This window comes from Lipotes vexillifer, unplaced genomic scaffold, assembly GCF_000442215.2.
Source record: "Lipotes vexillifer unplaced genomic scaffold, Lipotes_vexillifer_v1.1 scaffold543, whole genome shotgun sequence".
Taxonomy (NCBI): domain Eukaryota; kingdom Metazoa; phylum Chordata; class Mammalia; order Artiodactyla; family Lipotidae; genus Lipotes; species Lipotes vexillifer.
Window position 1 is genome coordinate 413,819 of NW_006799055.1, and position 11,827 is coordinate 425,645.

Genomic DNA, 11,827 nt, shown 5'->3' on the forward strand with positions numbered 1-11,827 from the left:
GGATTATTGACGGGTCCTAATAAATGAATAAATCTCCCTGCTGATGAAATTGAACTGGTTCTCCCCATTATCAGAAGCCGCATAATGGATACTTAAAAATCTGTATCTTATGTCATCTTTGTTTCTTCCTCTGTTCTTCATTTTTGTGCTGCTGACCTTGGTTTGCAGTTTAGAGAATAAAGTGGTGGCTGAAGTCCACCCATCACTCTGCTAGTAGCTTTTAGGTAAACTTTTAGAACCAGGTAAGGAACTTTCAGTCTTTATCTTACCTTCACATAACACAAGAGAAGGATATTGGTCGTGGTTTGTTGGATGCTTCCCTGCTAGGTACCATTTGGAGTGATTACACAATAATTTATGAAATAATCCCAAGTAGTAGGCAGTCACTTTATCCCCATTTTTACAAATGAAGAAACTGAGATAGAGCTAAAGTATCTTATCCAAAGTCATAGAGTAAGGGATGGAGCTTTGTGAATCACAGATCTTTTTCCTCTTTATTTTAGTATTTTTCATATTATGTAGTATCCCTACCAAATTAGATTAAAAGTCTGGCTGGATTTGAAAAGACTTCCAGAAAAATTAAATAAATGTTGATTTTAAAACGTGATTCTTAAGCAAAGAACAAAACAGCCAGGCAGCATTTGTTGAATGTCAGATAAATTTCTCTGGATATTGTAAGTTGTCTTTTACTTAAAAAGTTCCAAATAATTTTCTAAATCTTAGTTGTTCTTCATTCACATGTAAGTACTCAGAATGTCATTGGAAAATAAGCCCTTTAATAAAAGAAAAAGAACAGTTGTTTGAAGATAAAAGAGACTTTCTGAGTCACTCTGGAAACAAAAGGGATTACAATTTAAAAAAAAAACTCATAGAAACTTCATTAGAATTTGAAAGGTGTGTTTGGTTCAGTTATGATCATTGTAAGCACTCAGATATTCATTAGAATACTGGAGTCCTTAAATTCACTGGAAGCGGTGATAGGGTTTGAGGCAGTTCAGATGAAACTGACAGATATCCATTGCCATTGAAAGCTAATTTGAAATCGAGTACTGAAGGGTACTCAGTGTTGTTGGTTTTTTTAAATCAGTTTTGTGTGTTGCAACCAGCTTAAAAAAAAATGAAATAGACTAGAAAATTCAGACTGCATTGCCCATTATAAGGACAGTATTATTTTGAGAAAAAAATTTGTTATATAAGTATGTAAAAATTTAGTTATATATTTGTATACACTAGCTCATGATCTAAGATGAATTTATTACTTTGTGTCATGGTCAAAAGTTTGAAAGCTGCTTTTCTGCTCTAGCCACTTAACTTTATAGATGTTAAAAAAAGAGAGGACAGGAGAAATTACATGTTTTGCTTAAGACTCTCAGTATCTTAGGATTCTTAATTTAGTCTTGTGAACTGTATGAGGAAGCAGCTAGTAATAAAAGCAGTAGCAACAGGTCTCACTCTGCCTTGAGCATTCTTAACCTGTACCAGTCCTCCCTACAAATTCCTGTGAACTCAGTGTTATTTTCCCTGTACTGTGTATGAAGAAATTGAGACACTGAAGTTACAACTGCAAGTAGGTGGTGGAACTAGGATTTGAAATCTAATACCTGAGCTTTTTAATTTATTTTATTTTAATTTATTTTATTTTTGGCTGCATTGGGTCTTTGTTGCCATGCGTGGGCTTTCTCTAGTTGCGGCGAGTGGGGGCTACTCTTCGCTGTGGTGCACGGGCTTCTCATTGTGGTGGCCTCTCCTGCTGCGGAGCACGGGCTCTAGGCGCACAGGCTCCAGTAGTTGTGGCACACGGGCTTAGCCGCTCCGCGGCATGTGGGATCTTCCCAGACCAGGGCCCGAACCCGTGTCCCCTGCTTTGGCAGGCGGACTCCCAACCACTGCGCCACCAGGGAAGCCCCATAATACCTGAGCTTTTAACCATTATGCTATGCAGCCTCTTATTTGAAAATGCTTGCTGTCTTATTTTAATGTATCACAAATATCTATTTCTTTTAAGAGTACCAGTTCACTTTCTGAGAGTGATTAAATCTTTTCCTTCTTTTTTTTCTTAAACTGCTAACAGGCTTCAAGTTAGGTCCAATCTTAAAAATGCTATTTTTCAATAAATAACAGTCACTGTGTATGGTGATCTGTTATTCAAGCCTTACAGTTTTTTCCCCTGAGGTACAGAGTCATCATGAGGCCAGTTTGTTACGCCATTTACTTAATGTACCTTTATTAAGTGCATACTTTGTGTTAGTCATACTTCTAGGTACTAGGAAGGCAAACTTTAATATGTGACTCCTGGCCTCAAGTTGATTGTTATTGATGAGAGGGAATCAGATGAATAAATTGACCTTTACAGCCATATTTTTTAGTCTGATTTGAATGTACCTGAGAAAAATGGTTATTTTTATTTTACTATCTAAGTCTAGAGTCAGTGTAGAAATATACATAGAAATAACAAATGCATTTTTTAATTTTAAAAGGATAGTCTAAAAGTAAAATATTAGGTAACAGAATAGATGTTTTGATATTATAAACCAAAAATAAATTTAATTAACAAAATTCTGATTCTCAAGTATTTATAAGACTGTGGCTTTATGGTTAATTAACTCTTAGTGAAATGAGCAGTGCTTCCATTATGGTCTCATGATTAAAGCTGTATGTGCTTTTAGATAGAATTCAGATTAAAGTATGGTAAATCATCTTCAGAGACTTAATTTAAAGCTGTTAAACTTAAAGTACCTCATTTCATTGAATTATAACAAATGGCCATTTTTTGAATATTTTCCTTCTCTGATTAAATGTAGGGATGTCTGATATGGAGGGACATTGTAAACTGGGTTGGAGTATTCTTTTAAATTTATTTATTTATTTATGGCTGTGTTGGGTCTTCATTTCTGTGCAAGGCCTTTCTCTAGTTGTGGCAAGCGGGGGCCACTCTTCATGGCAGTGCGCAGGCCTCTCACTATCGCGGCCTCTCTTGTTGCGGAGCACAGGCTCCAGATGCGCAGGCTCAGTAATTGTGGCTCACGGGCCCAGTTGCTCTGCGGCATGTGGGATCCTCCCATACCAGGGCTCGAACCCGTGTCCCCTGCATTGGCAGGCAGATTCTCAACCACTGCGCCACCAGGGAAGCCCCTGGAGTATTCTTTTGAGAACTGTTGATCGGTGGTTATACAAGTGAACAGTGACTTAAAAAAATCTTTTTACTGAAGAAAAGTGTATACATTATAAGGGTATATTTGATGAATGATGATCATCTAACCAGCAGTGTACTGGTAAATGTTTAATAAGCAGTTTTCTGAAGGAAAAAAAAAGTGTATGTGTATACAAACACGTACATATACACACACACAAATTTTTTATAAATCTGACTGATATAAAGGATGTGCAGCATATAATTTACAAATAATAAAATATACAGTACTCTTTAGTGTAAACTTTATAGAGCCAATGGACCCTCACCGAATGCCTTTGCTGCTTTTTGCTTAACTCTTGCAAATGTAGGTACCTATGGTTGCAGTTGACAGATGATTAGGAATGTAGTTCTGTTAGGATATTGGTTGATATTTTGTTTTTTATTAATGAGTCAGATGAAAGTGAAACAACAGAAACGTGTGGGAACTTCACTCATTGATCAATCACTTAAGCAACTTTGACGAATCAGATCATGGTTTTCAAATACTGGAAAATTATTTCCTTCATTTTTTTGTGCTATTTACATTGTAACAACTATAGAAATGACACACTTTTAAATGTAATATTTTCCCCGTTACTTTAAGTCTAGACACTTAACAAAACAAGAAATCAAGCCCTGTTTTGTAGCATTTTCTGGTTTCTCTGGTATAAATACTTTCACTATGATGGATTTCAAGCTACCAACATGAGGTCACTGAACTCAGAGTCAAGATAAGATGGGAAGTAGCTTACCATTCTATAGTGTAGACACAGTAGACTTAAGTAACCTTAAGTGCATAGGTAATAGTTAGATAGTTAAAAGTGAGGAGTTTTGAGTAATTACCACTTCTGTTTTTAATATAATTTATTCTGTTTGTGTGATTTAATTTTTATCATTGGCTGTTTTTTATAGAAAAATTCCTGCAAATTTAATAATTGGCTCTTACAAACCAGTAAGAGTCTGCTTCGGCTGACTGCGTTTAACCTCTGTAACTACCATGTAATCCATGGAACTATCACTCAGGGGTCAGAATAGAACAGTTAGCGCCTCAGAAGCCATACTCAGGATCCCTTCTGATCCCTGACACTTCTTTCTCAAAAGTAACCACTATTCTGCCACTTTGTTTCCAAAGATAACCAGTATTCTGATTTCTAATACCATAAATTAGTTAGTTATACCTTTTTTGAAACTTTACGTAAAGTATTCTTTTTTGTCTGGCTTTTTTTGCTCAACATATGTTGGTGAGATTTCGCCGTCCTGTTGCATATATCTGAAGTTTGTTTATTTTCATTAATATACAGTATTATACCACAGTTGAATCTGTTTTACTATTAGTGAATTTTTGGATTGCTTTCAGTTTGAAGCTATTATTAATAATGCTACCTTGGATGGTTTTGTACTTATCCTTTGGTATATATGTGAGCATATATATACCTTTCTAGTGAGCGTATACCTAGGAGTGGAATTGATGGGCCATAGGATATGCATATGTTAAACTTCAGTAGGTAACACCAAATAGTTTTCCAAAGTGATTATACCAATTTCCATGTCTGCCTGCAGAGCACGAAAGTTCTAGTTGCTCCACATCCTCACCAACACTTGATATTGTCTCTCTCTTGTGGGTGAATCTCGTTGTGATTTTACCAGCATATCTACCATGTATTGTGTACTTATCTGATAACTTCTGAGGTTAAAAGTTCTTTCATGGGCTTCCCTGGTGGCGCGGTGGTTGAGAGTCCGCCTGCTGATGCAGGAGACACGGGTTCGTGCCCCGGTCCGGGAAGATCCCACATGCCGCGGAGTGGCTTGGCCTGTGAGCCGTGGCTGCTGAGCCTGTGTGTCCGGAGCCTGTGCTCCGCAACGGGAGAGGCCACAGCAGTGAGAGGCCCCCATACCGCCAAAAAAAAAAAAAAAAAAAAAGTTCTTTCATATGTTTATTGGCCATTCGTATTATCAGTGACTTGTTTTTAAGAAATATCCTGTTCTGTCCTTTGGATATTAAATCACTCCACAAATTTTTTTCTCTCATGGCAGCTGATTAATAGTGTTGGTTTTTGCTTTTATTTTTATTATTTAAAATTTTATTGCATTAGATTATAGTAAAGTAGTTACTTGCTGTTCTGTCCCTAAATGTTTTACTGTGTTTTACTTGTTTGTATATTGTGTCCCCTAATGTGAGTGTATGCCTCTGAGGGCAGTATTTTTGTCTGCTTGGATCACTGCTATTTCCCAGTACCTAGAATAGTGCCTGGTACAGAGTAAGTATTCATAAATATTGCTGCAAGAATGCATTTATTGATAAGTAAGCAGAATGCTATGGATTTGTTATTTCAACTTAAATATATTTTGTATTAACACTCCAGTGCAAGGCATGACACTGAAATTAGTAAGCATTTTGCATTTATCAACGTACTTTCCCTTGTAAATAATAAAGTCTTATCTCTAAAATATCAGTTTAGAGATCTTGTCTAACTTTTCCCATGTTTGCTTCTCACACTGCGGTAGGAGTAGCCCAAAGTGTGCAGCCTTATGCCGTAGTGTACAAAGGGGTTGAAAGCACTGGTTCTGAAGCCAGACTGCCTAGGATCTAGCTGTGTGTCCTTGGACAATTTACTCAAGCTCTTGGTGCCTCAGTTTTCTCATGTATGAGGTAGAAATAATACGAGTACCTAACTCATAGGACCTTTAAGATTGTTATGTCAAGTGCTTAGAACAGTGCCTGGCATATAGCAAGCTGTAAACGAGTGTTAGCTGTAAAGGTAACATGACAGTGGGGAGCTAACACAGGTATGATACAGAATAAAGATCACGTAAAAAAAAAGAGAGAGAAACAATGAGATTTCCAAGCAATTTTGCACTTGCCTTGGGCTGTTGAACTCAGGAAACAGATGAATAAGTGGGCAAGTGAGAGGCAGTGGCTTTACCCAAAGAACCAAAGGTCAGCTATAATTCAGCTCAGACATCCCTGTGATTGGGGGCCGGTGGTTTTTATTATTAATTAGCCAGTGATTCTAACATCGGGTAGCTCACTACCTACAAGAGAGATGACTCCCTTGATGAATGGACTCATTGTTAGAAAATTCTTTCTTTGGTCGATCTGAAATGTACCTCTTCTGTCACTTTGTACCGGTCCTGGTTCTTCCCTTTGGAGCATATAGAGCACATACAGGTAAGGGGGTCAGTTGGCTGTGTTGCTCCGTTAACATTTTCTTCTTCAGCTTAAATGTCTCTAGGGTCCCTGAGCCTCCTCCATATGACGTGGGTTTTGAACCCTTTATTACTCTTCTCTCGGCATAATTTATTTGTCAGCATTTTTCTTAAAATGTAAGACCCAGAGCTAGTAACTGAGCATGTTCTCTTAGATGGCACACAGTGAAATATAAAAACTATTATTTGTATTTTAGGCCAATCTGTGTCATTAATTGACTCTATAATATTGAGTTGGTCATTAATTCTATAATATTGAGTTGGTCGTTAATTTTCTCATCTTCCTCAAATAGTATACTAATGAAAGATCATAAACAAACTTTTTGATATGGGTAATTTAGACACTCGTAAAAAGAAGCTAAAATACTTGGCTTTAATGAGAAAAAGTATATCAGCCTTCATGCTAATAATCAAATTTTTGCTAATTAATTAATGTGAAAATTTAAGCAAAGATTTCTAAGATCATTTCAGTGGTGTTGCAGCTATTATTATTATTATAAACTGTACAGGTAATAATATCTTGGGTGAGGTTAGCTTTATTGCCTGAAAACTAAACTTCTTTTAGGTGTTGTAGTTAATCTAGTTGGTTAACTGAAACCAGAGCTACTAACTTATATTTGATATCCCTATTTTAATTTATCTGAGTATTTGTTATGAAGGATAATTGTCACCCATTTTGTGATTTCCCAATATAACCAAATAAATTATTTATTTTTAGTTTCCTTAATTTGTTGTTTAGTAACCTCACCATTTTGGTTTGAAAAAGTTCTAGAATCTTCTTTGTAGTACTTAATTTGTATTCAGGTCTCATTTCTACCATTGAGAAACTTTGGGTGCTAGGGCACGTCCTTTGACTAGCTTCTTTTTTTTAACATCTTTATTAGTGTATAATTGCTTTACATTGTCGTGTTAGTTTCTGCTCTATAACAAAGTGAATCAGCTATACATATACATTTATCCCCATATCTCCTCCCTCTTAGGTTTCCCTCCCACCCTCCCTATCCCACCCCTCTAGGCGGTCACAAAGCATGGAGCTGATCTCCCTGTGCTATGCGGCTGCTTCCCACTAGCTATCTATTTTACGTCTGGTAGTGTATATATGTCCATGCCGCTCTCTCACTTCGTCCCAGCTTACCCTTCCCCCTCCCCATGTCCTCAAGTCCACCCTAAGTCTGTGTCTTTATTCCTGTCCTGCCCCTAGGTTCTTCAGAACCTTTTTTTTTTTTTTTTTTTTTGACTAGCTTTATACACGATCCTCTTCTGTGAATTGAGAGCCTTGACCTTGACTACTGCAATAGGGCTTTGTTTTTCTGCTTCTCCTTCTCCCTCCAGCCCATCCTTTTTCCATATCGCAGCTAGCAGGGTCATTTTAAAATGTAAATCAGATCCTGTCATTCCCCTGCTTAGCACATTTCAAAAATTTCCCCATGTACTTAGAATAAAATCTAAATTCCTTCCCATGGCCAATACGGGCCCAGTGAGCTGGCCTCTGATCATCTCTCCAACTTATTCTTTTTGCTCAATACCTTTTAGCTATAGTAAATAGCTATAGACCATAGCTATAGCTATAGACCATTCAGTTTTTTCATAGCACTTAACAGTTTATAATTATGTATGTTTTGGGTTTGTTTACTTGTTAATTGTTTCCACCACAAGACTGGATGCTCAGTGAGGGCAGGTAATGTATTTTCATTCACTGATCTGAAACTGAATGTGTTGGACATAGGTGGTCACATATTTATTGTTCTTAAAATCCTATGGTTCCTATTACTTCCAGATAAGTGTGCAGCTTTTCCTTTCCCTTGGTAGTGTTTATCAAATCCTCCCCCACCACTTGGACATTCATATTAAAATGACTGTCTGCCTATATATATATATATATATATATTTTTTTTTTTTTTTTTTTTTTTTTTGCGGTACGCGGGCATCGCACTGTTGTGGCCTCTCCCGTTGCGGAGCACAGGCTCCGGACGCGCAGGCTCAGCAGCCATGGCTCACGGGCCCAGCCGCTCCGCGGCATGTGGGATCCTCCCGGACCGGGGCACGAACCCATGTCCCCTGCATCGGCAGGCGGACTCTCAACCACTGCGCCACCAGGGAAGCCCTACCTATATTTTTTAATACTAATTTTTTGGTAAGTCTAAAATTACAGTGTCAGGACTTCCCTGGTGACGCAGTGGTTAAGAATCCGTCTGCCAATGCAGGGGACACGGGTTTGATCACTGGTCTAGGAAGATCCCACATGCCAAGGAGCGACTAAGCCCGTGTGCTACAACTACCGAGCCCGTGAGCCACAACTGCTGAGCCCGCATGCCACAACTGCTGAAGCCCACGTGCCTAGAGCCTGTGCTCCACAACAAGAGAAGCCACTGCAATGAGAAGCCCATGCATTGCAATGAAGAGTAGCCCCTGATCGCCGCAACTAAAGAAAGCCCATGCGCAGCAGTGAAGACCCAACGCAGCCAAAAATAAATAAATAAATAAAATAAAGTTACAGTGTCATATCAAAGCTTGTTAAGTCCCAGATATATCAGTGTCTGTTGCATTCTTTGGTTGATTTATTTCTAGAACGGTTTTAAAATGATTACACAGTGTTCCCAGTGATTTGTTTGAATGTGACTAGCCTTGGCCTATCATTATTATAAAATGTGATTCTAGGCTGTGCTTATTTTAAATTTGTTGATGTTATTTTTGTTGTGTAGGCATGCCAGAAGTTTATTCCTTTTAAGTGTCAGTATTGGGATCTGTCATCTGAAATACAAGAATCTTTCTGAAAACTTAGCTTAATTCTGTTGCCATGCTACCCAGGGACAGTAAATTATTCATTTTGGGGTCAAGTCACCAGAGTACTGTTTGGTCATTTACCTAGTGGCTTAAAGAGCTAGAGTGTTTGCCCAAAGGGAGCCATTTAGGCCTCTCTCAGCACTTAGGACTTAGTTTATGGTTTATCTCAGATGGAGTGTGGTAGGAGAGGTTCATCCTGTTCTCTCTCTTCAGACTGAAGCTTAGGAAACTGACTCACTTTTGGACCATATTTCCTTTCATTTTTACATTGACAGTAACTGTGGAGCTGAAGCTCTGGGGAGGTGCTGGGCTCTGTCTGCTGAAGTAGTTCCAGTGGTTGAACTCTCTCTGGCAGCTGAGCATGTTTCCTTTAAAGCTCTTCAGAGCCGAGTAAATCTTGGCAGAACTCCATAGAAACCATAGCATATAATTCTTTTTTAAAGCTACTATATTATTAAATAAAGAATTTGGGGTAAAGTGATTGCTTTAATGGTCCTAATGATACTATTTTAAAAGGTCATTTTATCATCGTCATTACAGTGACTTTATGATGTGGTCCAAGGACCTTACTAGGAAGAAACCCTCCACCCTGAGTGGGTACTTACAGTGACAGGGAAAAGGCTTTGTAAGATGCAGTTCAGAGAGCCACCTCTTTCCTCATCTGCAGCCTCTTTCTTGGATGCTCAGGAGGATAGTTCTGCCATACATAACCTAGTCTCTTGTTTTTTTTAATGATGGATAGTTGATTTACAATGTTATGTTAGTTTCAGGTGTACAGCACAGTGACTCAGTAAAACACATTTTATATATATATATATATTTTTTCAGATTCTTTTTCCTTATAGGTTATTACAAAATATTGAGTATAGTACTGTGTAGTGCTATACAGCAGGTCCTTGCTGGTTACCTATTTTATATATAGTAGTGTGTGTATGCTAATCCCATCCTCCTAATTTATCCCCCTCCACCATAACCTGCTTTTAAGCTTTAAGCTGACTCAGCCAGGCATGAGGTGGTCTGATGCTGTGAAAAAGCATGGATGTGGGGAGTCAGGAAGATCTGAGTTAAAATCTGTACTCTGACATTTAATAATTGTGAACTTAAGTTACTTAACTTTCTGAGACCCACTTCCTTATCTGTAAAAATAGGGTTATAATACCTACCTTGTAGGGTAGTTGTATTAAATGAGATAATATATGTGAGATTTCTTGCCATGCAGTAGGTTTTCAATTGATTTCGTTTCTTCCTCTGTGTTAATATTCAAGTATTTTTTAGTGGTGGTAGAAATCCCATGCATCCACAAATTTAGAGGTATCTAGCTCATTTCAGTCTTACATGCAACTGTCCCCTCAAGAATGTAAATTTGAAGTGTCTAATAAAGTTGGCCAGTTCATCTATTTCTGATGAATTAAATAGGGGAGGATGGCATTTGGGTAATTAGCAAACAGTATTTAAAAAAGTAGCCATTTAAAAGGGTTACATTGCAATATTTTGAAAGCTTAATGATGTTAATTAAAATTATCTTGTTATTGATCAGCATTTTTTTGTACCTGTCCCCAGGGAAGGAAAAATATGCAAGACGGTGCAAGTGATGGTGAAATTCCAAGATTTGATGGTGCTGCATATGATAAGGATCTGGTGGAAGCCCTTGAGAGAGACATTGTCTCTAGGAATCCTAGCATTCATTGGTTAGTCTGTTAAGTTCTTGAATTACAGTAGTGGAGAAAACAAATTGTAGGTTGGCTTGGTGTGAGTCTTGTCTTGTTATCCATTCGTCTCCTGATTATGACCTCGTCCGTAATACGAGTGTGCAGAATTGGTAGGACAGTTCTTCTTCCAGAATATAACCAAGACATTTTCATACTAATTTGATGTTGACATAACTGACAAAGGTTGTTAATTGAATAACATGTCCTAATTTATAATTGCAATATGTTTTCACTGATCATTTTATACAGTAAAAATTAGAATAATGTTCTTAATGTAAGAAAAATTTCATAATTTAAAAAAATTAAAAGAATTAGTATTGATCATAAATCAAAGATGTCCCTGAATAAGCATGAAACTTTGCTCTTCTTACAAAGGGATGACATAGCAGATCTGGAAGAAGCTAAGAAGTTGCTAAGGGAAGCTGTTGTTCTTCCCATGTGGATGCCTGACTTTTTCAAAGGGATTAGAAGGCCATGGAAGGTGAGAATTTATTGAAATAATATAGGTATAAAACTGCTGCTTGCAGGGTAAAGAACGGCAGCACTGTAACTTCTTTGTGTATTTATTGACACAGTTTGTCAAGGTTGGGGGAGGTTGGGCAGCCCTCAGATACCTGGCTTTGGATTTGTAGTTGCGATATGCTGCCTCTGCCTGGCAGGAGAGGGGCCTGGAGTGTTGGAACTATAGTCTTTAAAGTCACTTCCCTCAGGGGCGCTGAGCTAGAGATGAGTTTTAAGAATTTTCTAGATGTCTGTTTTTGTAAATAAAAAGTTAACAAGGGGCTTCCCTGGTGGCGCAGCGGTTGAGAGTACGCCTGCCGATGCAGGGGACGTGGCTTCGTGCCCCAGTCCCGGAGGATCCTACAAGCCGCGGAGTGGCTGGGCCCGTGAGCCATGGCCACTGAGCCTGCGCGTCTGGAGCCTGTGCTCCGCAATGGGAGAGGCCACAACAGTG

At 38.2% G+C, this 11,827-nt stretch overlaps 1 protein-coding gene across 1 annotated transcript in view; it reads left to right on the forward strand.

Annotated features, from left to right (window-relative positions):
• KATNAL1 (katanin catalytic subunit A1 like 1) overlaps window positions 1–11,827 on the forward strand; it is a 73,170-nt gene that overhangs the window by 38,539 nt on the left and 22,804 nt on the right. Inside the window, exons 5-6 of the mRNA XM_007471431.1 lie at window positions 10,724–10,851; window positions 11,248–11,353. Coding sequence (XP_007471493.1) covers window positions 10,724–10,851; window positions 11,248–11,353 — 234 coding nt within the window. The remainder of the gene's footprint in view (window positions 1–10,723; window positions 10,852–11,247; window positions 11,354–11,827) is intronic.